Source organism: Podarcis bocagei, assembly GCF_964188305.1.
Source record: "Podarcis bocagei genome assembly, chromosome: 1".
NCBI classification, from domain to species: domain Eukaryota; kingdom Metazoa; phylum Chordata; class Lepidosauria; order Squamata; family Lacertidae; genus Podarcis; species Podarcis bocagei.
In genome coordinates, this window is record NC_138125.1 from 12,768,882 (window position 1) to 12,791,854 (window position 22,973).

The window sequence follows — 22,973 nt, forward strand, 5'->3', positions numbered from 1 at the left end:
ATTAGAACCTCACATTGGCCCTTAAAACAGAGTATTTTTGTGTGGCTGAGGAAAGGAGGCAGGGATACTCTGAGCCCATAAGTGAGGTGGTTGGAGGAAAGGTACAGAATAAGCAATGAACAGGAAAGAATTGCAAGGGAGGAAAAGATGTGCAGAAGCTTGCCTGAAAACCTGATTGCGGTCCAGGCTTAAGGTAGTTCTTATTTGTCTTTGATGTACAATCATTCATTTTCAGTATTTTTAAACTGCCCCTTCATCTATGAAATATCAGGGAAATATAAAAGAAAGATTAGGTAGTTGTGTGTATATGTGTGTGTCGTAAATTGATGAAAGACTGATAAAAGAAAAAAGCAGACTAAATGATAACTGACTTTAAAATACATTAGCAAATATTTATGAGCAGGTGTTCAACTGATGGTAGCAATGGTGCCAGCTGTACTTTTATGGGTGATCTCAAGACACAGGGAGAGCTGCAGTTCACCAGGTAATTTGTCTGAAGCTGGGCTTCCAGTGACAATGCTCATTCCAAGACCTCGTCACCAAGCTAAATTTATAGTCTTTCAAGGGGAGTGCAACCCATCTTGTACACCCAATTGCTGGACATGAGAACCACCTCCATGTTGTCAGATGCTTCAGCTTACTAGCTTACATCCAGCCCACTTTGCAAAACCAGGCACTGGTCTGAACAGCCTCATGCTGCCATGTTACTACAAACACTTTGATAGCCTCACCCAGCAGCTTCTTATAAAATATTTTAACTGATGGACTAAGGTAATGGGTGGTATACAAATAAAATTCCTCATGTGGACAGGATGGGACCCTGTAGCATGGCCAGAAACCCTCCAATGCTTTCTCAAAGTGACCCTGTATATTGGGGGAGGGAAGGGAAAGAGGTATTTGTAAGCCCACTAATGGCCATGGCTAAAGGCAAAAGTATGCAGAGCTGTAAATGTGCATTTTACGCCCCCCCCTTTTTTTTTTACATTAGGCTGGTTCTTTCACACTGACACTTCCCTCCCTATCCTCTATCCAGGCAAGGAAGAAGCATTGTCAGAGTTCAAGGATACATCCCAGCCAGGCAAAACAACTCAAGGGTGGTGTAAAACCATGTGGGTAAGAGGTCTGGCTTAGGGGGAAAGTGTTGTATTTGTGATAAATGTCTATGCCTGGATGAGGCTTCAATCCCATGCAGCTGGCCTCATCAGGATACTTCCCTCCCAACTGCTATAGGACCAACTCCTAACTCCTAGAATCTGAGGGAGACTACTGGGTCATAAATGCCTACTCAACAAAGACAATTGGAATGGGGCCGTTTATTGCATAATAGAGTCGGTCAGTCAGTTCCAGGTTCACATAGCAGGTGATGGGAAAGGCTCTGGGGTCTCTTGAGAGCTGCTAACCAACTTGTATAGACAGGGAAAGCTAGTTAGGTATGTCTAACCTGGTATAAGGCAGTTTCTGAAGTACTTTAAATTCCACCCAAACATCTGAGTGAATAGCTTGTAGGGCAGCGTTAGAAGAAAACATTTAACAGCAAAACCTCTATATTGTGAATAGTTTATTAAAGGCAGAGTTACAAAACGTATCAGTGCAGATTTGTTCTTTATCAACTGGCCTGTAAGAGGCTTAATTTTTCCAACTTTAAGCTTTGTCATGTTACGGGCCCTCATGCCATGCTAACTGGGTGCACATGTTCTGCTCCACTCATTGTTAAGCAGCTTTAAACAAAGGCAACTGGACACTGAATTTGACCTATTGCTATTAAAGTAATAAGGACACATACACAAAAAAGTTTCTCCTAAACTGACAATAGTGCCCACTGAGTTTTATTCCAGAACTGAGAACACAACCCATAAAATTTTCTATAAGCTACACTTACATGTAGATTATGCTATGTTCATACCGGCATTGACTGCAGTGCTGGGATAGAGCCTTACCCGTCATCACTTGCCCTGACCCTTCAAGAGAAAATTCAGGACCAGCACCCATAATTAACGTCAGTGGATATGACAATAAGGCCTAACATTTCATGGTTGTAAAACAGTTTCAGAATTTAAAATACACTCAGTATAAAATAGAAGGAAGCAAACTTTCTCTTTCCACGACAGAATGTTAAAAGTGTATCATAATTGAATGGGACAGAAGCAAGGTGAGCAATTGCTCTCGCTCTCTCTGCTCCCCACCCTGCCTTTTAGTCAGAGACAGACTCTCAAGTGCAATGCTTCCCAAAGTGGCAGTGCTGGAAGAAGTTACTCTTGACCTAATGTGGGACTGATGCTGCTAGGATGTAAATTATAAAGCATGGAGTGACACAGTGCAGCTAAGTGAGGGGAATGTTACAAGTAATATCAAGGTGGGGGCATAAAATATCTAATTTAGGTTAAAAGAGGGCTGTTTCTTGAAGTTTGAGAAGTACTTCCTAGTTCCTGGACTCCTTTGTCCTAGTGCAGCACTGTTCAAACCATTGGGGGTTTCTCAGAGAGGTACAGTGGTACCTCGGGTTACAGACTCTTCAGGTTACAAACTCCGCTAACCCGGCAGTACCTCAGGTTGAGAACTTTACCTCAGGATGAGAACGCAAATCGTGCGCTGGCAGCGTGGTGGCCCCATTAGCTAAAGTGGTACCTCAGGTTAAGAACAGTTTCAGGTTAAGAGTGGACCTCCAGAACAAATTAAGTTCTTAACCCAAGGTATCAGTGTATACCAAACCAGAAGACAAACTTTTCCCTTTGACGTTAAAGCCATACTACTTCTGCAATGTGCAAGTGAAGGAGACTTTGAGGGTTGTATGCAATCATGCTGTTGATGTGCACACAAAACGATTTCTGCTCCCATAGCAGGGCCCCATATCTATCTTCTCCTTAACATCTGCTCTGGAGAGGTGCCCCCAACCAGAGCAAATTTTGGGGGTGTATAGGGAATACAGGTGGGAGTATAGGAAGGTGATGGAAGTTCCACCTGTGTAATAATTGAATTCCACACCAAATATGCTCTAAGTTGTTCAGCTCAAAAAAGGGCAACTATGCAACTCACATGGAGTGAGTGCAGTCTCTGAAACACTCCCAACCAGACTGTGTTGGGAGTGACTAATCAAAGCCTGAAAGTCACTGCCTTAGTGTATGCTCCTTTTAAGATACATTGCAGAATTCTAGCAGAGGCCAGAATACAAGACCAAGCCTTTCTTGGGAGAGGCCATAACATTTAAGGCGTTGAAAGGCCCTTAAAGGTTATTGGTGCAATGCTATTATTAGTGGCCTATCCAACAAATATATTCAGGACTCAACCATTTTGGTTCATTCGTATCATGCAGAAGTATCCTGTCTTGGCATAGACGTTCAAGGACATGTTTAATGCTAAAGGAGAAGGGTCAAGAGGGAAGGACAGTTGTTCAACAGTCTTCTGATGAGTTGCACAACAGGATGGTTCAGATGCAAAGCAAGCAATATAGAGGTGTGGCTGATACTCAAGTTTGCCCATCTCCCCCAAAAGGCAATTCATAAACCAGTTATACTAGTGGAGGCACAGGACTGCAAGTAGGGATAAATAAGAGAGAAGTTAGGACAACCTGTACAGTCTTGAGTTAACCACAGAAATAGTGAGCTGGAGAAACAAAGGTTAAAAGGCACACAAACAACACACATTTTAATTTGGGGGCATAGTTAAAAAAGGTTGACAAATGCCATTAATGCTTAAAAGATAATGGCAGGATTGATTTAGCAGAGCACAACCCATCCTTTGTTTATAACAGCTCAATTCTAGCTAGTTTACTATAAAATGTAATATGATTTGCCTGCAGTTCCTGGCAAAGGGACATAAAATCATAGAATTGTAAAGTTGGAATGGACCAACCCAATTCATTTACTCACATCCCTGATGGTAGACTGAAATTAAATACACAGCTTAAGGTTTTATTTTCTTCCTCCCAAAGCTCTTCATTTTAAATTAATAATACAATATAAGCTATTTTTTAAAAAAAAGATCAAAACAACAGAAATATGTTGGTTATTAGCAAACATTGCTGCTGAACATTTTCATCTTTAGGCTTCGTGTAGTAAAAATCCTCTTCTTCTGTGGAACTGTGATATATTGCATATTTCCACCAGATGGGGTCTTCTTCAAGAAAAGGTTATAGGAAAAGAGATGGCTCTGTTTTGGAGCAGGAGATACAGAAAGCTGTGCCAAAAAACAAAGGGAAAAAGTAATGTGAGGGCCATTCACACATGACATGGGGGTGCAAACTAGGGTTGGCCAAAGGTGTATGGCAAGGTTTTGAAGCTAATTCAGGCTTATGTATATCAAGCAGATGGCATTTCGCTTATTTTGTCTTTCACAATTTCTACAATGACAGTCTCAAGAATACAAGAAGTAGCTGGCTAGCAATAGTGGTATCCTAAAATTTTCCAGAAAACGGGACACAAATGTTAAGCAAGCCAGCTTCATAGTCCGTAAGCAACATCTCTTATACAAAGGAAAGGGAAAATACTAGCAGTGCACACACAAACATTCAGCAGACTGGATTCTTCAGATCTGTAGAAGGATAGGAGCTACAGATTTGGAATCTGAAACATTTCCCAAGTGACACCTTTCTCATCTCCCCTACTGTTTTTGCTTCTGGTTGGAGGCAGGGGATGACAATTTCTGGCTGGCCAAGCCAAACATCATAGTTCTCATCTCTCCCACCCACCTCATCTCTCCTGACAAGCATATCACTCCTGCAAGCATGCAAATTTGGGTGGAGCCTTTGCAGAGTGGTACCCAATAATCTTGCTCTGCCCTTTTGCAAGGGAAGGGCCAGTGGGGAGTGTGCCAGCTTAGGTGTCACTGCAGAAGATGCTCTGAACACCTTGCAGCAGTGACATGCAAGACCCAAATCCTTTCACGAAGAAGCACCAACAGAAAGAGTGGCTGTTCAAAGGTGTGTGTTTCTGCACCTTCCAGGAGTGGTGGCCAGTCTGCCCCACCTTTTCTGTCCCAGAGCAGGAAGGGTTGGCAAGCGTTTGTTTTATATTTTTGGTGGCTTGGCCCTGTGTGACCAACACTCTCCTGGCAACTTAGAAACAAACCACAACTTTCTTCCCAACTTCAGAGCTAGGACTGTGGTAGGGACTACTGCACCACTGCTGGGGTGATCCTTGCCTCTGCCACTTCCAGGTTCTGAGGGAGGCTGGCAGCAAAATATTTGAGACCTGGTTATGGGCTATGGGCTTGCCATAATTTCATGGGAGTGCTGAGAACCCACAAAATATCGTACAAGGTGCAGAATTCATCCTCCTGAAGATTTAAGCTTTCTTTTCCCCCATTTTTTTAAATTTTAAAAGCTTCTAATCCATATGGGCATGAAGACGCTTCTAAGTGTATAGACAGGGCCTAGGGACAAGTAAACAAGATTTATGGAATGTTTGATTTCTCAGTGCCTTGCAGGTCTTCCTATGCCTAGCAAAAACAACAAGGAGGAATACATAGAATAATTGTACAGATCATAGAATTTAGAGTTTCAGGGTGCAGAATATTAATATTTGTAGTATGGTGTGGACACTGCCCCGTGTATTGGTTTCATATGAATTGGAACAGGGAGCGTTTTGAGGAGATTTCCTCCAAAGCAGCATCTACACACCAGAAAAATAGGCTACAAGACCCACCATTCAAGAAAAAGAAAAAGAACTCCTCCACAAAATATAACTAGAATGGAGTTTTTTACAGTGTCTTTGCCTTATATTTGTTCTTTAATGCCATTTTGCCTTCCTTCATGTCAACCAATGTTCCTTCAATGTCATGTCATAAAGAGCCCTGACACTGCTACCTTTGTGACACCTTTTTCCAGTAATGTACAACCCAAACCTCTGAATCACCAGCTGCTTGAAAGACCGGTTTGGCACAATTACTCAATCCATAGCTTTTATGGCACCTGTTCCCTTCATGCTGTTTCACTATATACTGTTGGTATCTGACAGTTCTTTCCCTTTTTCCAAGGTGTTTGTCAATGCCTTTTAAATTAGCAATTGGTCCTCCTTAGTTGGCAAAGGACCATTTCTGAGGCCAGCAAGCCACAACATCGTAGTTCTGATAAAGGGTAGCTCAAATTGCCTAGCCAAGTTCACAGATCTTGTCAGGTTGCACTTGTACAACTATCCCTGTCTTCTGCTATTTGATTACTTAAAACTGAATGTTCTGAAGCTCAGACCATCTCACTCCTAAGACAACATGATAACTGTGCATTGCACCTAGATTAAAGCAAGTAACAAGATAATGCAGCATGGCATGCTCTGATTCAGGGTTCTAGCCAGCCATGCCTTCTTGTAGGATACGCAATTTCATCCCTCCCTGCTTCCAATGGTGAGTCAGCATCCCAGGGCCAATCAAAATGCTCAGTCCTCACTGGGCCATTCCCCCACTTCTCAAAAATTGTTCCTTGGAGCTTACTAACACCTCCCCTCATGTGAATGGTTGGTGGCATTTTGGCTACACACACTGATAATGGGTTTTGTTAGTATATAGGAACATCCCCAGAAATTTGCAAAACCAGACAGAGTTGAGAGACAAAGCTAAGCAGGTTGCATTAGAAAGTCACGGTATATGGACACAGGAAGATATATTACTAATCATGAGCTGTAAGTGAACAGGACAGTTGGGAAGATGACAGTGGGTTGGAAAGTTTCTTAAAATGACCTCTATCATACCAGTTGCAGCTCTACTTATTTATTCCACCTGGCATGTGTTAGTCCAACAAGTAAGGATAACTACAGTCAGTGTGGCACAGCATGAATTGTGTTGGGCTTGGAATGAGCACATGTGGATTCCAATTACCATTATGTCTATAAAGTTTCCCAGATAGCTTTGGAAATGTCACTCACCTCAACCTATCCTATACAGCTTTGCAAAGATACAAAGGGCAACCTGCATACACTGGCCAGGGCTCTTTACAAGGATGGAATATGAATGGGATAACTGAAATATGTGTAGTCCTGAACTAAGGAAATCTCTTGGACCATAATATAGGCAAGCGAAACACCAACAGGCGGGTGACTGATTGCATGGAACTTGTGCCAATTGCAAAGAGGATTAAGAGAAACATTGAAGATTACAGATACTTATTTGCAGTACACAAAACAGACTATACAAACAAATAAGAGTAATAGGATTATTTTCTATTCTCACCTTGGTTTGAATTAGTGCTTTACAAGTGCTAATGTTGAACTTGTCAACATTGGAATCTTCGTTTTCGCTAATGCTAGTCTCCAAAATATCATTCTTTCCTTCTGGAACAGCCTAGTAAACAGAAATCACATGAGATACTTACAAGTAATCCAGATCCTGCAAACCTATTTAGAAATGTTAACTTTTTCTTTACAGATCACCATCTTTTCTATAGGCTCAAGCTGAAACTAAATAGATGCAACTGGAAGCCCCCAGACCTGGAGCCCAAAGTAATCTGATGCAGCAAAGACTGCTGCAAAACAAAAACAAAACAGCAAGTGAGTCTTAACTTCTGTCTGCCACTTTGTACTGCTTAGATGACCTTATCCAAGTTATAACACCATCACTCTCTGCAGATCCTCACTCTCTTGCTAGCAACAGCCAAGGATGTAAAGTGGTGACATGGAAAACACAGAACATCAAGATATGGGAAAACCTCCACTGTGAAGAAGATGAATTCCATGTTATATAAATCCATTGTGCACTTGGAATACTTTGTACAATTCTGATTGCCAAATAAGATACTGTAAAGCTGGAAAAGGTTCAGAAAAGGGCAATCAAAATGATACAAGGGATAGAGCAACTCACCTATGTGGAAAGGTTACATTTGGAGCTATTTAGTTTAGAAAGAAGGTGAGTACAGAGAGATATGTTCAGATGTGGTGGCACATTTTCAGATTACGCATTGTGTGGAGAAAGTGGATAGGGAGTGGACTGGGACACTAGAACCCAATAAAGCTGAATGTTGGAAGATTCAGGGAGGACAAAATATTTTTTTTCAAACAGTGAATACTTAAACTCTGGAATTCACTTCCACAAGAGGCAGTGATGGTCACCAACTTTAATGGCTTTAAAAAAGGATTAAACAAATTCATGGAGGATACATTTGTCATGGCTACTAGCTTGGAAGTCGAACGGAATCCTTTCCGGAAGTCCGTTTGACTTCCAAAACCTTCAGAAGCCAAAGTGTGGCTTCCAATTGGCTGCAGGAAGTTCCTCCAGCCAATGGGAAGACGCAGAAGCCCCATCAGACGTTCAGCTTCCAAAAATAGTTCGCAAACTAGAACAGTCACTTCTGGGTTTGCGACATTCGGGAGTCAAAATGTTCAGGAACTAAGCTATTCGACCTCCAAGGTATGATTGTATTCCCCATCACTTTCTGAGGCAGTATGCTCCTGTATACTAGCTGAAGGGAACTGCAAGCAGATCCTGCTTGAGTGCTTCCCATAGGCACCTGGTTGTCCAATGCAAGAACAAAATTATGGGCTACATGAACCTTTGGTCTGATCCAGCAGGACACTTCTTCGACTCTCTCCTTGGCCAAACCCTCACAGGACACATTTTAGCTTGTATTCCTCAGTTCTCCATTTGTTGCTTGGGAAATGGACTCATTATGTTGCTGCTGTTTGAGCCAGTGCAAATGCTGCACTAATGAAAAGTTTGCTGGGGTTTTTATATATAGCACCTGGAAAGGACCTGGGATTGAGCCTAATTTCTACAAATTATATGTGAAAACCTGCACTAAAAACGGATTTACTCTTCCTCATTTTAGAAACCAAGCTGCCTAGCACTTTCTTTGTTTAATGTTTCTATTGTGCCAGGATCCAAAGAGCCTCATGTGCTTTTGTACATTGACATGGAGAGGTTCACCAACTCCTCACCCCGCTCCCAGCTGTTGCCTCCATTCCACATTGTACATTCTTTGGAGAGTCTCCAAATCTCTAGGAGTAGCATCTCAGAAGATGGAAGACACAATGGACTGTTAAAGGGAAGAGAAAGTCCTGCAAAGCCCAAGCAAACACACAGTCCACCACATCTAGCCCTTTGGATCCTGGCCTCATTTATCAAGGGGCCAAAACTGCTTAGGGACACCATGATTTCTGTAAAGCCTCCCCTAATAATAGAGTCACTACTAATAATACAGATTCTGAATGAAAAAGAAGGTTTCATACTGCCTCCCCGCAGCCCACCCTTGCAGTTCATATTTACAGTTCACACTTCATAGCAGCAACAAATACAATCTTTTCCGTTGTTCTTAAAACATGCAGGGGTAAGCAACAAATTCAGAGCACCTCTGATGTCACTCATCTATGGCAGTCAACGATGGTGAGAGGCCAGAATTGTGGAATGGGCATGGATGGAAGATGGGGTCAGATGCCCAGAGAAGGAACTGGGGGGAGAACCGGACTGCTTAATGGGCAGCGTGCAGAAGCAAAAGTTGGGAGAGGAGGGAGTAGGCTAGGGAAAGAGGCAGGCCAGATATTTGAGGGGTCATTCATTACCTGTAGTTCAGAGCCCCCAAAAATGCAGGCCTTGTGTCAGCTTAACTGAGAGCAGGCCCAAATAAGTACTGCTGGCATCTCAGAAAAGGAAAAATAAAGTAAATTAAATGTGACCCAAGTTCTTCTTATACAGATTAAAGCATACTTAAGATGGTATAATGCTTTTTAAAAGTTTGTTTTTAAACATATTTCTCTAATTTTGAAAAGCGGATATTCCAACATGGCATGGCAATATCTTTCTTATGGACTGAACCAGTGCTCATTTAAATCAGCAAAAAACCTCTACACCTGACTCACAACTAGAACCCTTGCATACAAGTTCTGCTAACCACTCCATCATGAACATACAGTACATAGTCAAGGTATTTTCTAATATTATCAGTTAAAATATCAAGGTGCAATTTAAAGTGCCCAGTTATGCCACACCATACTTAATATTCATTGTGTAATATTTTTTATCATCTCTATAGCTAGTCAAATGTTTTCAGTAGAGTAACTCAGTAGCAAGCAACAGTTAATAGCATGGCTTCACAAATATAGTTGCCAGATTACCAGTGGTGTCCACTCCTCCCTCCCTCAAATTATGCAAAGAACTTGGGGTGGGAGTGTGGGGCTCATCTTACACTTTGCAGTGGCTCTGCAGAAAGCAGAAGCAGCATGAAAGATTTGTGCTACTTCTGCCACAGAGAGAAAACAGGGCCACCCAAGACATTGTGGCACCGGAGGCAAATTAGGAAATGGCATCTCCCTGTGAATCATCATCTGTTAAGGACCCCATATACATATACAGTGGTACCTCAGGTTACATACGCTTCAGGTTACAGACCCCGCTAACCCAGAAATAGTACCTCGGGTTAAGAACTTTGCTTCAGGATGAGAACAGAAATCGTGCAGTGGCGGCGCAGCGGCAGCAGGAGGCCGCATTAGCTAAAGTGGTGCTTCAGGTTAAGAACAGTTTCAGGTTAAGAACAGACCTCCAGAACGAATTAAGTTCTTAACCCAAGATACCACTGTATGTATGTACACACCCTCTTCCCCCTCTCTGCAGATCACCTTCTTTCATTCACGTCTATTTTTGCACATTGCCTCCACTCTGTCCTTTTTGGAATAGACAATAGGGCTCCCAGGAAGGGGAGAAGAGGGAGAACTTGCCAGATGGCTTCCCTTCCCCACTGCCTCACTCCCCGGGTAATGTTAGAAAATCACCCCAGCCTGCAGCAGTTTCTCCAAGCCACACCACCTAAGTCACCCAGGCAAGCAAATGGGGTCTAGGTAGCTGCCCTGCATTGTGTGAGTAGCTGTTCTTAGCTCCATAGGCTATCACTAGTTCTCCTACTAGCTCTTACCTAAGGAGACTACAATATCAAGAAGCCATTGCAAAAGGCTCATCAGGGATTCTGAGAGTTGCTGGTGGTTCTCTGATTGGTTGCAAACAAGGAGCTGGTCTTAAAGGCATAGATGTGCTTTGTTTAATGAATGTTTTACTCGGTATGGGAGGGAGCTAGGTGAGTGGCACCCTTATCCAAATCTGGGTGGGTAGCAGGGGGTGAATCTGCTGCCCCTCTCAGCTCTCCAGACCTTGCTGCCCTGAAGAAATGGCCTCACCCTGCTTCATGGGTGGACTGACTCTGAGAGACAAGATAACTTAACTTCTCCATCCACTGGTACACGCGAAGGGAGGAGAGGGAATCAGTTGCAAACACAAATCATGGCAAATAAGGAAAACCAAAATTTGTAGATTCCCAAGTTTGGGAAATGCTATTTTTGTTTTCTCTGGCAACCTTAAGACCATAATATCTGTTAATCTTAAAAACAAAATGCCATGGTATTCTAGAAAATATTTCAGAAGAGTACCTTTTGATGAGCATCTATTCCAAGCACAGCTAGAAGGTTTTCGTGGTAATGAGATTTGGTCCAAGGACGTCTTAAACTGGAAGGGTTAGTGGACTGAGTAAGAGTTTTCCATAAATTCCCAGGGTCAGTGCTTTAAAAGGAAATGCAATTCAGATTAATCCAAGATAACAAAACACATACCTCATAGCAAACCACGTTTTCTGCTTACAATTCAAAAGCCGTTCAAGTACAGCTGAAGAGGAGGAGCTAAACCTTTGTCACCCTATCAGAAGGAGGGAATAGATGGCACATATGTACTCTGATATATATGTGTGTGTGTGTGTGTGTATAGTAGCATATAATTTTTATGTATACTGCTTAGACACTTGGGTAGTTAAGTGGTATATAAATATCTTAAATAAATAATATATTCCTAATCTTCCAATCACCATAGCAAGCCTTAGACACAGGCAGTTCTTTGCCCTGTACTCCATCTATAAAATGGTAGCATTTTGTTCAAATAAAGGCAGATGTTCTTTAACCTAAAGCAGATTTCACATATTTGGCTGAATAGTCTGTTCAAGGCCATTTTGATAATTACCATATTTTTCGCTCTATAACATGCACCCGACCATAACACGCACATAGTTTTTAGAGGAGGAAAACAAGAAAAAAAAATATTCTAAACGAAACAGTGGATGTATGATTTTTGTGGTTCATGCTGTGGCCACAGACATATGATCTGATGGTGAATTTGGGGTGACCCAGTGCAAAAATCCTGAGGATCCATGTGGATCCGTGCTTTGTAACCACGTTTTAAGTGGGGAGGGAAGGAAAAGCACTCAAGGGGCAAGGAGCACGCATGGGGTGTGTGGAGAAGGATGCTGCTAATAATGAAGAAGGGTATAAAGGGAGAAGGCTCCTCTCCTCTCCCACTTTGCTCCTTTAAAGCAAGCAGGCTCTGCTTTTCTCCCTCCTCCCCGCTCATCCCCGGCTTAGCGAGCTGAAAAACTTTGCTGCTATTTAGCGAGCTGAGTGGGGAGGAGAGAGGGACAGAGAGCCTGCTTGCTTTAAAGGAGCCAACCAGACAGGAGCCGCTTACACGAGTGTAAGCAGCTCCTCTCCTCTCCCGCTTTGCTCCTTTAAAGAAGCAGGCTCTCCGTCCCTCTCTCCTCCCCACTCAGCGGCTCTTCTCCTGCTTTCCTGTTTCAAAGCGAGCCACGGAGGAGGGAAGGAAGGGGAACCATGGATCCTCTGCTCACAACTTCAGCAGATCCCCACCACCACCACCCGTAGGCATTCGCTCCATAACATGCACAGACATTTCCCCTTACTTTCTAGGAGGAAAAAAGTGAGTGTTATGGTGCAAAAAATACGGTATATGGCTTTTGGCAGCTTCATATACATGTTTTAAATTAATCATTATGACTGCAGCAGCAAGTGGTGACTTACATGTGTGAATGAGTTTAACATGTCCTTTCAATGGAGTCAGTTTACACATTCAGCTATCAAGCATTGTTTCCCTCAGAGTGACGTGAATAAAGTACAGTACTGTATATGCATGTGTTTGCCAAATCTCAACATTAACTGTCCCAAAAGCCCCAAAGGGCTCATCTTTCAGACAGGGAAACAAAGAGTATTAGTGACTCTCTAAAGCAGAGTACACTACCAAGCTGGAATTTGAACTCAGATTTATTTATTTTTTAAATTATATCCTGCAGTTCTAGAAGTTCTGACGTTCAAGTCAGCGCAAAGCATGAATTAAAAAACAGTCTGCTAAAAAGATGAAACTATAACATCCAACCTGCAATCCCACCAAACAAATACCAAATGAGACACTCCATACATCTTAAAATAATCCAAAGCAAATGTCAAGGCACAATATAGTTCCAAGTCCATCCCCAATGCTCAACTCTCAGGATTTGACTGAAGGCAATTGATTCAGCTGTCCAGCTGGGCCACTGATTATAGAACCACAGGAATCTAAGCAGCTACAGTAGCACAGGAACCGTTACTCATTCTACTTTGTAGCTAAAATGCATGCAGATAAATTCAGTAAATTGAATTTCTATTCCACTTACTGATTGTCAGCTTTTGGATGATGTATTTTAGTCCCATGATCAGTATGGTTAGCCAAAGTATAGGAGACTTTAAGATTACTACACTTCAAGGAAAGGAGGGTGAAAGTGGTGAATGGGGTGGAGGGGACAAGACTATTGGTCTTATCCGCTCAATCCACTGGAGCCTATCTTCGCATGCATTATTGTGTATTTTGCAAATAAATGATTATACTGAAATTATATTGATTCAATAAATGGTACATACGTAAGTTATTCTAACATTAAAATTGAAAGAATCCCACAGAAGTTGCTCTCTTGAGGCATTAGGGAGAATCAACACAGTGGGCAGGGAGCTGTTGCTGCCAAAACCAAAATAAGACATGTAGGAATAGGAAGCAATGAGGCAGTCAACAGGAATCCTGTTTTATCAAATGAACTCCCACTATTCCAAGCTACCAAAGTTCTAAATTTATGGTATATTCTTGTACCATCACCACATTTTCCAGCAACTTCAGAAGCCTTTCTGCCTTCCAGATACCAGCACAGCCCAAATATTTGCACTAGATACAAGAACAATTATTAAACAGTTACCAAAGTTGTTTCGTTGTACATTCAGGAATGTTTGTGTCTTCTGTTTTTGTATAAAGTACTTGATCCAAGCTGCTAATTTTCTCCAAGAACTGTGGTACAGGAACTTCTGGAAAACTCAGTTTAATAATATCTTCAGAGCCAAAGACAGCCTGGAGAAAGCAAGGTAATGATTGAGGCCAATGCTTTGCTGTTTTATACAATGACATACAGCATAATTTCCTGCATCCTCTGAAATGTTCCTCCTTACTTCCTACCAGAGAGCTAAGCCATAAGAGGATTTCAGATACACTTGGACAACTCAACACTACAAAATCCCAGGCCCAATCTATTATCCAGGATAGGGACAATACTGTGATACTCTATTAGAGGGTAGCCAATGTAGTGCCTTCCAGATGTTGTTAGGCTCCAGTGATATGGGAGGGGTTTCCAAAGTTTTTAGTTTTTGTTTTAGTGCTTAACTTTTTTGTGGAAAAGTTTCCATTTCATAAGTTTACTAGTGTCGGAAGCACCACACTGGCTACCCCAGCTCTAATGTACTGAACAAACCCATGCAAGACTGGAGGCTCCCACCTCTGTGTAACTATTCGGGTCTTACAGTCATTCTTACAATGCTGTAGAAAAACTTAAGAAGTTTCAGTCTTATCTAGTTATCACCTCTGTGCACAACATCCTCAACTCATTGCACCATCTTGGAGGTCCCCCATCTTTTGTACCAACATCTATGGTGATTTTTTTAAATCAGCATGTCTATGTACTCAATCACTGCCATTTTATTATTTTTATTCTGTAATAATAGACAATACAAAGGAGGAAAAAATGTGTTGGAATGACAATTAGAGGAGGGGAAGCTATAAATATCTCATTGGAAATGTATCGGTAATGGGTGTTAACACACTCCCATTTAATTCACTGATGACTCTACATCCAATGGGATGATATAATGGTTGCCCAAACAAAAATCTCAGAGGCCACCACAATCAATAAGATTAAACAGCCAATGGGCAAGTAAGTTAGAGGGCTACATGGGTAATGGAGAAGCAAAAGTGCTCCAGGAAGTAGAAGCAGCTGCCACCAAGGAAACAAAACCGAACAGCAATCATAGGCAAGGAGAGAATTGGCGGGGGAGGTTGCCAAATGAACAGTAAATATTAAAACCGAGGACTTTTCAACAAAAGTCAACATATAACAGCAGTTGTAATGTCACAAGGGAAAAATGTGTGACAGCTGAAGGTATGTGCTCCTTACTCACTTGCATGACTCTTACTCATGTAAGTAAGCTCATTGGAATTCACACAGTGCCTTATTCTTCTTAAAAGGGTACCTGTGTGACTAAGGATTAGGTAATCACAAATGGGAGCTGCAACAAACAGAGTGCTGCTGTTCAGGATGCCAGCTATGTCTTATTCTAGAATTCTCCATTCCACCTCCAGTCTGTTAGCTTTTCACGGCCACTGAGCAAGCTCAGTTTTCACTGGGCCATTTGGGGGGTTTTCCCCTGACTTAGGCCTTTCCTGCCCATACGTTTTCGTTTATTGGCACTTCTGCAAACCTTTGGGCTTTCCCAAGCCTGCTGGTATATTGCACTTGTATTGTGATGGTGTTCTTTTAGCTACGTAACAGCCTCAGCATCAAAAATGGAGGGAATGGTAGTTTTGTTGAATATCAAAATGGTTTCCATTATATGAAGATCTATTTAATATTTAAAAGTTCTTAACATTTTGAGTTGCAACAAAATACTGAACAAGAGTCAATTTCACAAGTTTCATTCACAGTTAGACCAAGAATGCAAAATTCTATAGACCAAAACTGATTGTTGCACAGACGCATAATGCTTGTACTGGGAGATGGTAGCAACAAAACAGGAAAAGGGAGCCATTTGAAGAATGCATCTGTTTAAAATATATTTCTACCTTTATCATATTCAGTTGTGCTATGTTTACCTTATAGCAAAATAAAAAAAGGAAGTGAACTGATGTTGCCATCAGTTCCTTACTGCATTTAATGAAGCAATGTGTTTTAGTTCCGTGTTGCCAAATAGTTAAAGGTGACACCATGGAAACTAACAAAATGTATAGCATTCTTAGACAGGAGAGAAGAGGACTCTGAAGAGGAGGTGGATCATTCTTAACTCATTAAAACATACCTTCACTGAAGTGTTAGCAAATGTTTCTTTTCTGTTGTGTCCAGTTGTTTTGGAAAAGACCTGTCTGCATGAGGTAGTGAGGCAGCTGTCACTGACATCCGCATCATTCGTGTAAGTTTGTTTTCCATTTGGCTTCTCCAAAGACTCCAAGGTGTTGCTTAAATTTTCCTGCTTGACCTCACTGAAACCTTCAAAGTCACCCCAAGTACTGCTGGATTCCCCCAAGCTGGTGTCAGGACTCTCCAGCGATGCTTCATAAACCCTTTTGTCACCACACTCGACAGGAAGGCTTTTCTGAATCATTTCCAGTTCTGAGCTTTCATCAAAATTTCCATTTTGGTTTAAAGAATGTACATCAGTTCCACTGCTGTTTTCACTGAGAGAGGTGGCACCCGTCTCTGTTGACAGAGGTTTCAAAACTGACTGGCTTGAAACTTCCGCACCACTATGTATTTCCACTAAATTCTGGTCTTGCATTTTTCTGTTATCACAGCAATAAAATTCATGAACATCAACCAAAAAACATGGCTGATAGCAAAAGACAAAACCGTTAATGTTTCAAAAACATAATGGGTACTTCATTGTGCCTTGAATAGGTTGTAAAAATGTAGCTTAGCAAAACAGTGTGTCCTTCAAGGTCTCCATAAGTCATCAATGCAGTTCTTATTTTTCAGTCTTAACTTGCTTCTCAATCCAGATTTCAGGCTGCAAAAAAAAAAAGGGTTATAAATAAAGACCTTTCTGATAATGCTGTGTGTAAGGCTTACAAAAGATAAACGATTAGGCAAGAAGAACATTCATGCTTGGACAAATACATTCCAATGCAATGCAGTGAATTCTTGCAAGTACAGAAACATAACAAAAAGATTAGCCTGGCTGAATTTTTACCTACAGTGACTGGGATTTGTGTTTCTCCAAAAGCAGCCTCTTGTGTGACATGGTGAGCTGCTTTCAAAACTGCGGTCTTTGAACACACTTTGTACCATGTGATTCACTGAGCCACCTATGAACACTACAAAACTGAAGGGGCTTAATCATATTTCCATTTCTGCAGGAAACACTGGAAATGTAGTGGAGGGAGATAAGAATCTCTAACATAACTGTGAGCACCTTAAACTATAATTTCCTGGATTTTTGGGAGGAGGGGGTAGAAACAATTGTTAGAACATGTTATAAAACTGGTATAAGTTTGAATGAAAAATACACCTGTCTTCAATAATTTTTCATTATTCAAGTAAAAAACCTTTATCATATACTCCGAAAGATATTTTAAACTAGCTCAAGAAACCTGCATAGGAAAGATGCACAGGGCAAACCTATACATGTTTACTCAGAAATAAGTCCCCCCCCCATACTCAGTGGGATTTACTTCAGATAAGTGTATACAGGATTGGACCCCAAGCCACAGCACAATAGGCTATTTTCCTGCCTAAAAGATATTCCCATATCTCACTAAATAAACCTTGTAAAACAGATTCTCTGCAGCCTTACGCTCCTTAAAAGCTAGCCTTCCTCAAATAAAACCCCTCTAACAAGTTGGGAAACATTGTTGAGTAAGGTGCACGCAACAGGGGAACTGCTTGGTGTTTAAAAATATAATTCTAGGCTAGCAAGTGATAAAATAAGGTGACTGAAATCTGCAGAACTAGCAGCATACTCTTTGGCAGATGTGGTTTTTAATGTCAGTGCTTTGGGGTTTTTGGTTCCTCTTTGTATTTTCACACAACAGTCTGCAACTACACAAACCAAAATGAAATAAATGTTGGGAAAGACCCCCCACCCACCCACTCCCAAGAAGCGATATGCTGGAGACCATTATGTTCTCTTTGCATGAATAAGAGCACTCAGCTATACTGGGGGTTTTCCTCTCTTGTTGGTGAAACTATTCTTGTTTCTGAGACCGATATTTACAACTCATAATTCAGAAAGAAGTTACCACAAGTTGCAAGTAGGTAACTTCTCCCCTTTCTCTACTGATAGAGCAAGCAGACATTATTATTAGCAGATGATGTCACCTTTTCCCAGCCGTACCCTGAATAATTTGTAGTGGAATCTATGGGATAATTTGATGCCAATCTACAGGCTTATCACTGTATTTTTGGTCTACTGTAGATAACACCATTCTCCTGTTGCTGACAGAATGAGAAATGGAGGGAATGAGATGCTAACCTATAGAATCTGCTTAAAGGGCTAACACAATTCAAGCTTCCAAGTCACCTCTGATTTCAGAAAATTGTGGGGAGGAGCTCAGTGGTGCAGCACCTATTTATAATTGGTGATGCCGGAGATCAAGGCTAACAACCTTTTGCAAGAGAAGTATTTCCAGTAGAACTGAGCTGCAATTTCTTCTCAGAAAATGTGAGAATCTTTTATTTTTTTGCCGGGGGGGGGGGCGCTGAAGAAAAAGAACAGAGGGCCATTTTGCCAAATATTCTCCACCATTTTCCTTCCAGAATGCCCTACGATGACACTTGATCTTGGGATCAGTGGAGAATGCAAAATGGTTGCCTGGTTGCCTACACAGTTGCTACTGGCAGCAGTACCAAAAAGAACCTTAGGCAAAAAGAAAAAAAAAGTCACGTCACTACTAACTGTTGGAGAAGTTCTCTTCTGCCCTTGAATATTCAGCAAAATTATTCCCCCATCCCCTCACCCCCATTTCACCACCCATGAATAGGGTAGAGATTTTAGAAGGCCATTGTTGCTCAGCTCTAATTTCAGGAATCAAGCTTGTGGAAGAACTCTCTGCAAAACCTTGGAGAGCCTTTGCCAGTGAGAAGTAGACAAGCACTGTAAGGCTGGATGAACTAACTTAAAGGGAGATTTGAGGTTTCATAGAGTTTAGTGTACAAGGCTGGAAATTAATAGGCATAGTCAACCAGCTTGTTAACAATGAATGTATGCCGACTCCTAGGAATTCGAAAGATTGTTTCCAGCCTAGGTGTTAAACGTTCCTGTTTGTTGCCTTTAAGTGCAGGAAGCAACACATTACATTTTGAGGCAACACTTTTTCTGGCATTTATATTTGGAGGTGCTAACAACAGCGGATTAAATAAAACAGGGCATCCTGCATGCACAGAGCTGTATCAAAAACCACTAAAAGACAACTTCCACTGCCAGTCACAACATCTGCATGCATTCTTGGGGCAAATTCACACCAAACATATTAAATTACATATGGGGAATTATTTTCCAGTCAAAACATGGATTGCCTTGGGGTTGTCTTTGAGTGGGGCTATCTCTCTCTCCCTGCCCACACACCCCTTTTCCCTTCTTCACCAGAGTCTATCTGCACAAATAAGGCCTGAGGCTGCTCTAGGAAGGCCACCTCTACTTTCAATTTCTAGTGAAGTTGTTACTTTGAGTTGCTTTTTTTAAAAGCTCCCACTCCCAGTCTCATTTGGCATCACACACCATCGTTGTCACCTCAGTTTTACACTAGGAGATGAACTGAGAAAATGATACATATTGAATCACCGTACAGCATTTACTCAAATCTAATGCTCACCTTTTTTGGTTGCAAAAATTAAGGTGCGCATTAGATTCGATAGCACATTTACATTCACCAGCAAATACTATTTTGGTTTCAAGGTTCTGAAAACTGAGGTGTGCATTAGATTAGATGGTGTATTGGACTCAAGTAAATACAGTATCTGTACTCTTAACTTATTACAACACGGTGAAGAAGTTAACATGAGTTTAAGAAGTTTTAAAGAAGCCAGCGGTTGAATAATTGAAGCATGGGAATGGGATGTTAGGATAGGTAACTTTCTAAGCAAGCCATCAAATGTCAGAGAGACAATGTGGAAAGCATTTTTAAAAATTCATTTATATAGTGGGGATTTATCTGTTTGAAGTACAGAAAGATCTGATACATAGCAGTTGCAAAAATGAGCTGTCCATTCCCCCCACAATGATAAGCTCTCTAAGGCAGCAACCTTGTAATTTTTGAGTATTAACATTTGCTAGAGGTTTTTAAAAACCTTTTAGAAGTTATTGTAAATAAATAAACAAACCTGGACACTGTTTTGAGATCAGTTATTAGGACATGCAATAACTGTTCACCATGACACATTTCCCTAGTGAAAAGGTACTTGTTAAATAGATCAAGTCTTATTAATGATCTATTTTGACACATATCTGAACAAGATATGTTCTTTGGGCGATAAACCTGTACACATTCACTGAGGCAGAAATCTGATGAAGAAAGTAGGACATGCCACAGAATTAGGCTGGTGCTGCTCTCAGCTTCAAGCTACTATCTGCAGTAGAGTTTAACAACACCACCATTCTACCTCACACTTTTTCGGTGAGAATTGCCAAGACAATATATGCAAAGTGACCTGAAACACTTAGGAAAAACTCTAGAAATAAGGGGTGGGGAACCCATGGCCCTCCAGATGTTGTTGGACTTCAGCTCCCATAAGCCCCAAATAGTGTAGCCAATGATCAGGAATGATGGAAGCTGGAGTCCAACAGGTTCCCCATCACTGAAAGATAGATAAATAAGATATATTTTAATGTGATGCTAAACTTTTATTTATGCCAACTGTATACTGCTCAGGCACCCACACTTTCATTAAATGATTAAAAAAAATACAAGAAACAATTTCCATTTTCATCTGGGTTGTTTTTGTTTTGTTTTTGTTTTTTAATTAACTGCTGAGTTTTGGATTATTTTTATACATTTATTTACACCCCACCTTTTCCCCTGATGGAACTCTGGCAGATTAACTTGCTCCATTCAGTTCAAGGGGTGGCTGTGTGTTTCTAGCTCTCCATTTTAAAACTTAGTGGTTTGTACATGGGTTTATGTTCAATTTCACAGTGGCAAAACTCCTTAGGGGCGCTTTTACATCCTGAAAGGCAGCTCAGAAGAAATATCTTATAGCAAGTAGGCTCAGCTGGGTAGAGCACAAGACTCTTAATCTCAGGGCGCTGGGTTCAAGCCTGCACCGTGGGCAAGCAGGGATTGGACTAGATGATCCCCAACTCTGGCGATCGTATGAAGTAATAAACAAACCATTCAGCTTTAAGGGGCACCTATATTTTGAAACCGAAGGCTTTTGTATACAGCAATTTTTTATAATGAGAATTAAAGAATTCATAGGCACGCTTTTAAATCCTGAGAGGGAGAACAAAATAATACTTAATTTGAGGAATAATATTTTAAAAACCAGTTAAGTTTTACAAGAACAACGCGGCGTTATCATTGGGAAGCCTTTAAAATCTGCACTGCCTGCTGACCAGCGGTTATTCAGGCTGCTTACCTGCTGTCTGCCCACCTCCTCCACCTTCCCTTTCGCTCCCTGCTCGGGGGAAGGGAGCTCGAGCACCTCGGCCTGAGGAGAAGGAGGCGGCGGCTGAGCCCCAGAAGGCCCGCGCGGTGAAGGAATAGGGAGCCAAGTGAGTGGCCGTTAGGGAGGCCAGTGACGAAAAACGGGGAGAGCGCGCGCGTTGAGGAGGGGGGTCGCTTACCTGCTCCACCTCGCGCACCTTCCTCCCTCAACCGACAACGGCTCTCTGACAGCTCCTGGGAAAGAGGCGGGGCAGGACGCAGGTGCCGGCCTGCGCGCGTCAGAGAGGCGACCCGATTGGCTGGGTTCGCCAGACGGGGGGCGGAGCTTGAGCCCGGCACAGCGCGTTCTTCGGGCGCGGGGGCGGAGCATAGGAAACGGACAAACACACAAACACCGCACGCGGGGGCGTGGCCTGAGGTGTTGTTGGGGAGGATGGAACCCGCGGGGGGCGGGACGCAGGTGCCGGCCTGCGCGTCAGAGAGGCGGACCCGATTGGCCGGGGTTCGACTGACGGAGGGGGGGGGAGCTTGAGCACGGCGCAGCGCGGAGGCGGGGAATGCAAAGAAGCGCGCACAGACGACGCACGCACGCACGCGGGGGCGTGGCCTAAGGTGGTGGTGTGTGGGAAGGGTATCCGCGCCGCGCGTGCTAAGGGTGGCCGGCATTTCAACCCTAGAGATAGGAAGCGGGAAAAAGGGTAGAGTTGCACGCTGTCTAAAACTTCTATTTCTGCAAAATGAGATATAATAAGTGGGAGAAAGCAGCACTGGCCATTGGGTCAGCTTTCCCCCTGTGTCTTCCTTAATGAGGCAGGGTTTCCTCAGCCTTCAAAAGGCGTATAACGGCCGGAGCGTAGGGCGCTATCTCAAAAGGTATTTCTAAAAATTAGGACGGAGACTTTGGAACTCCCTGCCTCTTGATATCATACAGGCGCCTTCCCTGTATTCTTTTTGGAACAAAATTAATAATAAATAAATAAATAACATGTCTATATCGTGTGGAGGGAGGGGGAAGCTGTGGCTTACAATAGCCCTACAGTGTAGTCCCCGGTTCATATTTCAGGTTAAAGGAGAGGTTGGCTCGGATGTACAGTGAAACAACAACCACCATGCAGTAGGCCCCTTGGACTGAAACAAAAGTCAGTCTATTCAAAGTTTCACCTGCCCTGTCCAAGCCCAAATACAGTGCTTGACCGCATGTAGAAATCTTGTGCCCCGTCACCTAGCATGCAGACAGACACATCGCACCTTCAATTCTGCAATTCTAGGCCTGGCTACTCAGAAGTGTGTGTAAACGACCACAGCATATGCGTGTGTGTGTATCTAAACCAGCACATTTCTTTTTACTCGAAATAAGTTCAGAGAACACCATATCCTATTTGCCTACTGTAGCAGGAACCCCCCACCCCAATCATTCTGTTTGCACAAACTTCACACACACTCACACTCACACACTACATACGCCCCATTTCTGTTATAAATTCATAGAAAATCAACCATACATCGGATTTGCACTGTTCCATTTTATTTTTACTCCATGTGACAAGGACTATCAAAGGGGGGTGGCTTGG

The 22,973-nt window shown here is 42.2% G+C and overlaps 1 protein-coding gene and 2 long non-coding RNA genes across 5 annotated transcripts in view; 1 reads left to right on the top strand and 2 right to left on the bottom strand.

Moving 5' to 3' along the window:
• The window catches only part of LOC308587571, a 199,878-nt gene that overhangs the window by 115,325 nt on the left and 61,580 nt on the right, over positions 1–22,973 (bottom strand). The gene's annotated exons all lie outside the window — the stretch shown is intronic.
• On the bottom strand, positions 1,544–21,733 carry CLBA1 (clathrin binding box of aftiphilin containing 1). 2 transcript variants are annotated; one of them, XM_081193950.1, is made up of 6 exons: positions 21,582–21,733; positions 16,104–16,808; positions 13,961–14,109; positions 11,331–11,460; positions 7,156–7,266; positions 1,544–4,173 (listed from the first exon to the last, which is right to left on the bottom strand). In XM_081193950.1, the coding sequence occupies exons 2-6, from the start codon at positions 16,578–16,580 to the stop codon at positions 4,006–4,008; spliced, it is 1,035 nt and encodes a 344-aa protein (XP_081050076.1). In that variant the 5' UTR covers positions 16,581–16,808; positions 21,582–21,733; the 3' UTR covers positions 1,544–4,005. The 2 variants fall into 2 exon arrangements, with proteins under 2 accessions (XP_081050076.1, XP_081050077.1); XM_081193951.1 differs by lacking the exon at positions 21,582–21,733 and adding an exon at positions 21,374–21,531.
• On the top strand, positions 4,182–8,749 carry LOC308587422. 2 transcript variants are annotated; one of them, XR_014008355.1, is made up of 2 exons: positions 4,182–6,333; positions 7,351–8,749. It is a non-coding gene; the product is annotated as an uncharacterized lncRNA (long non-coding RNA). The 2 variants fall into 2 exon arrangements; XR_014008356.1 differs by having other exon boundaries at positions 4,182–4,989.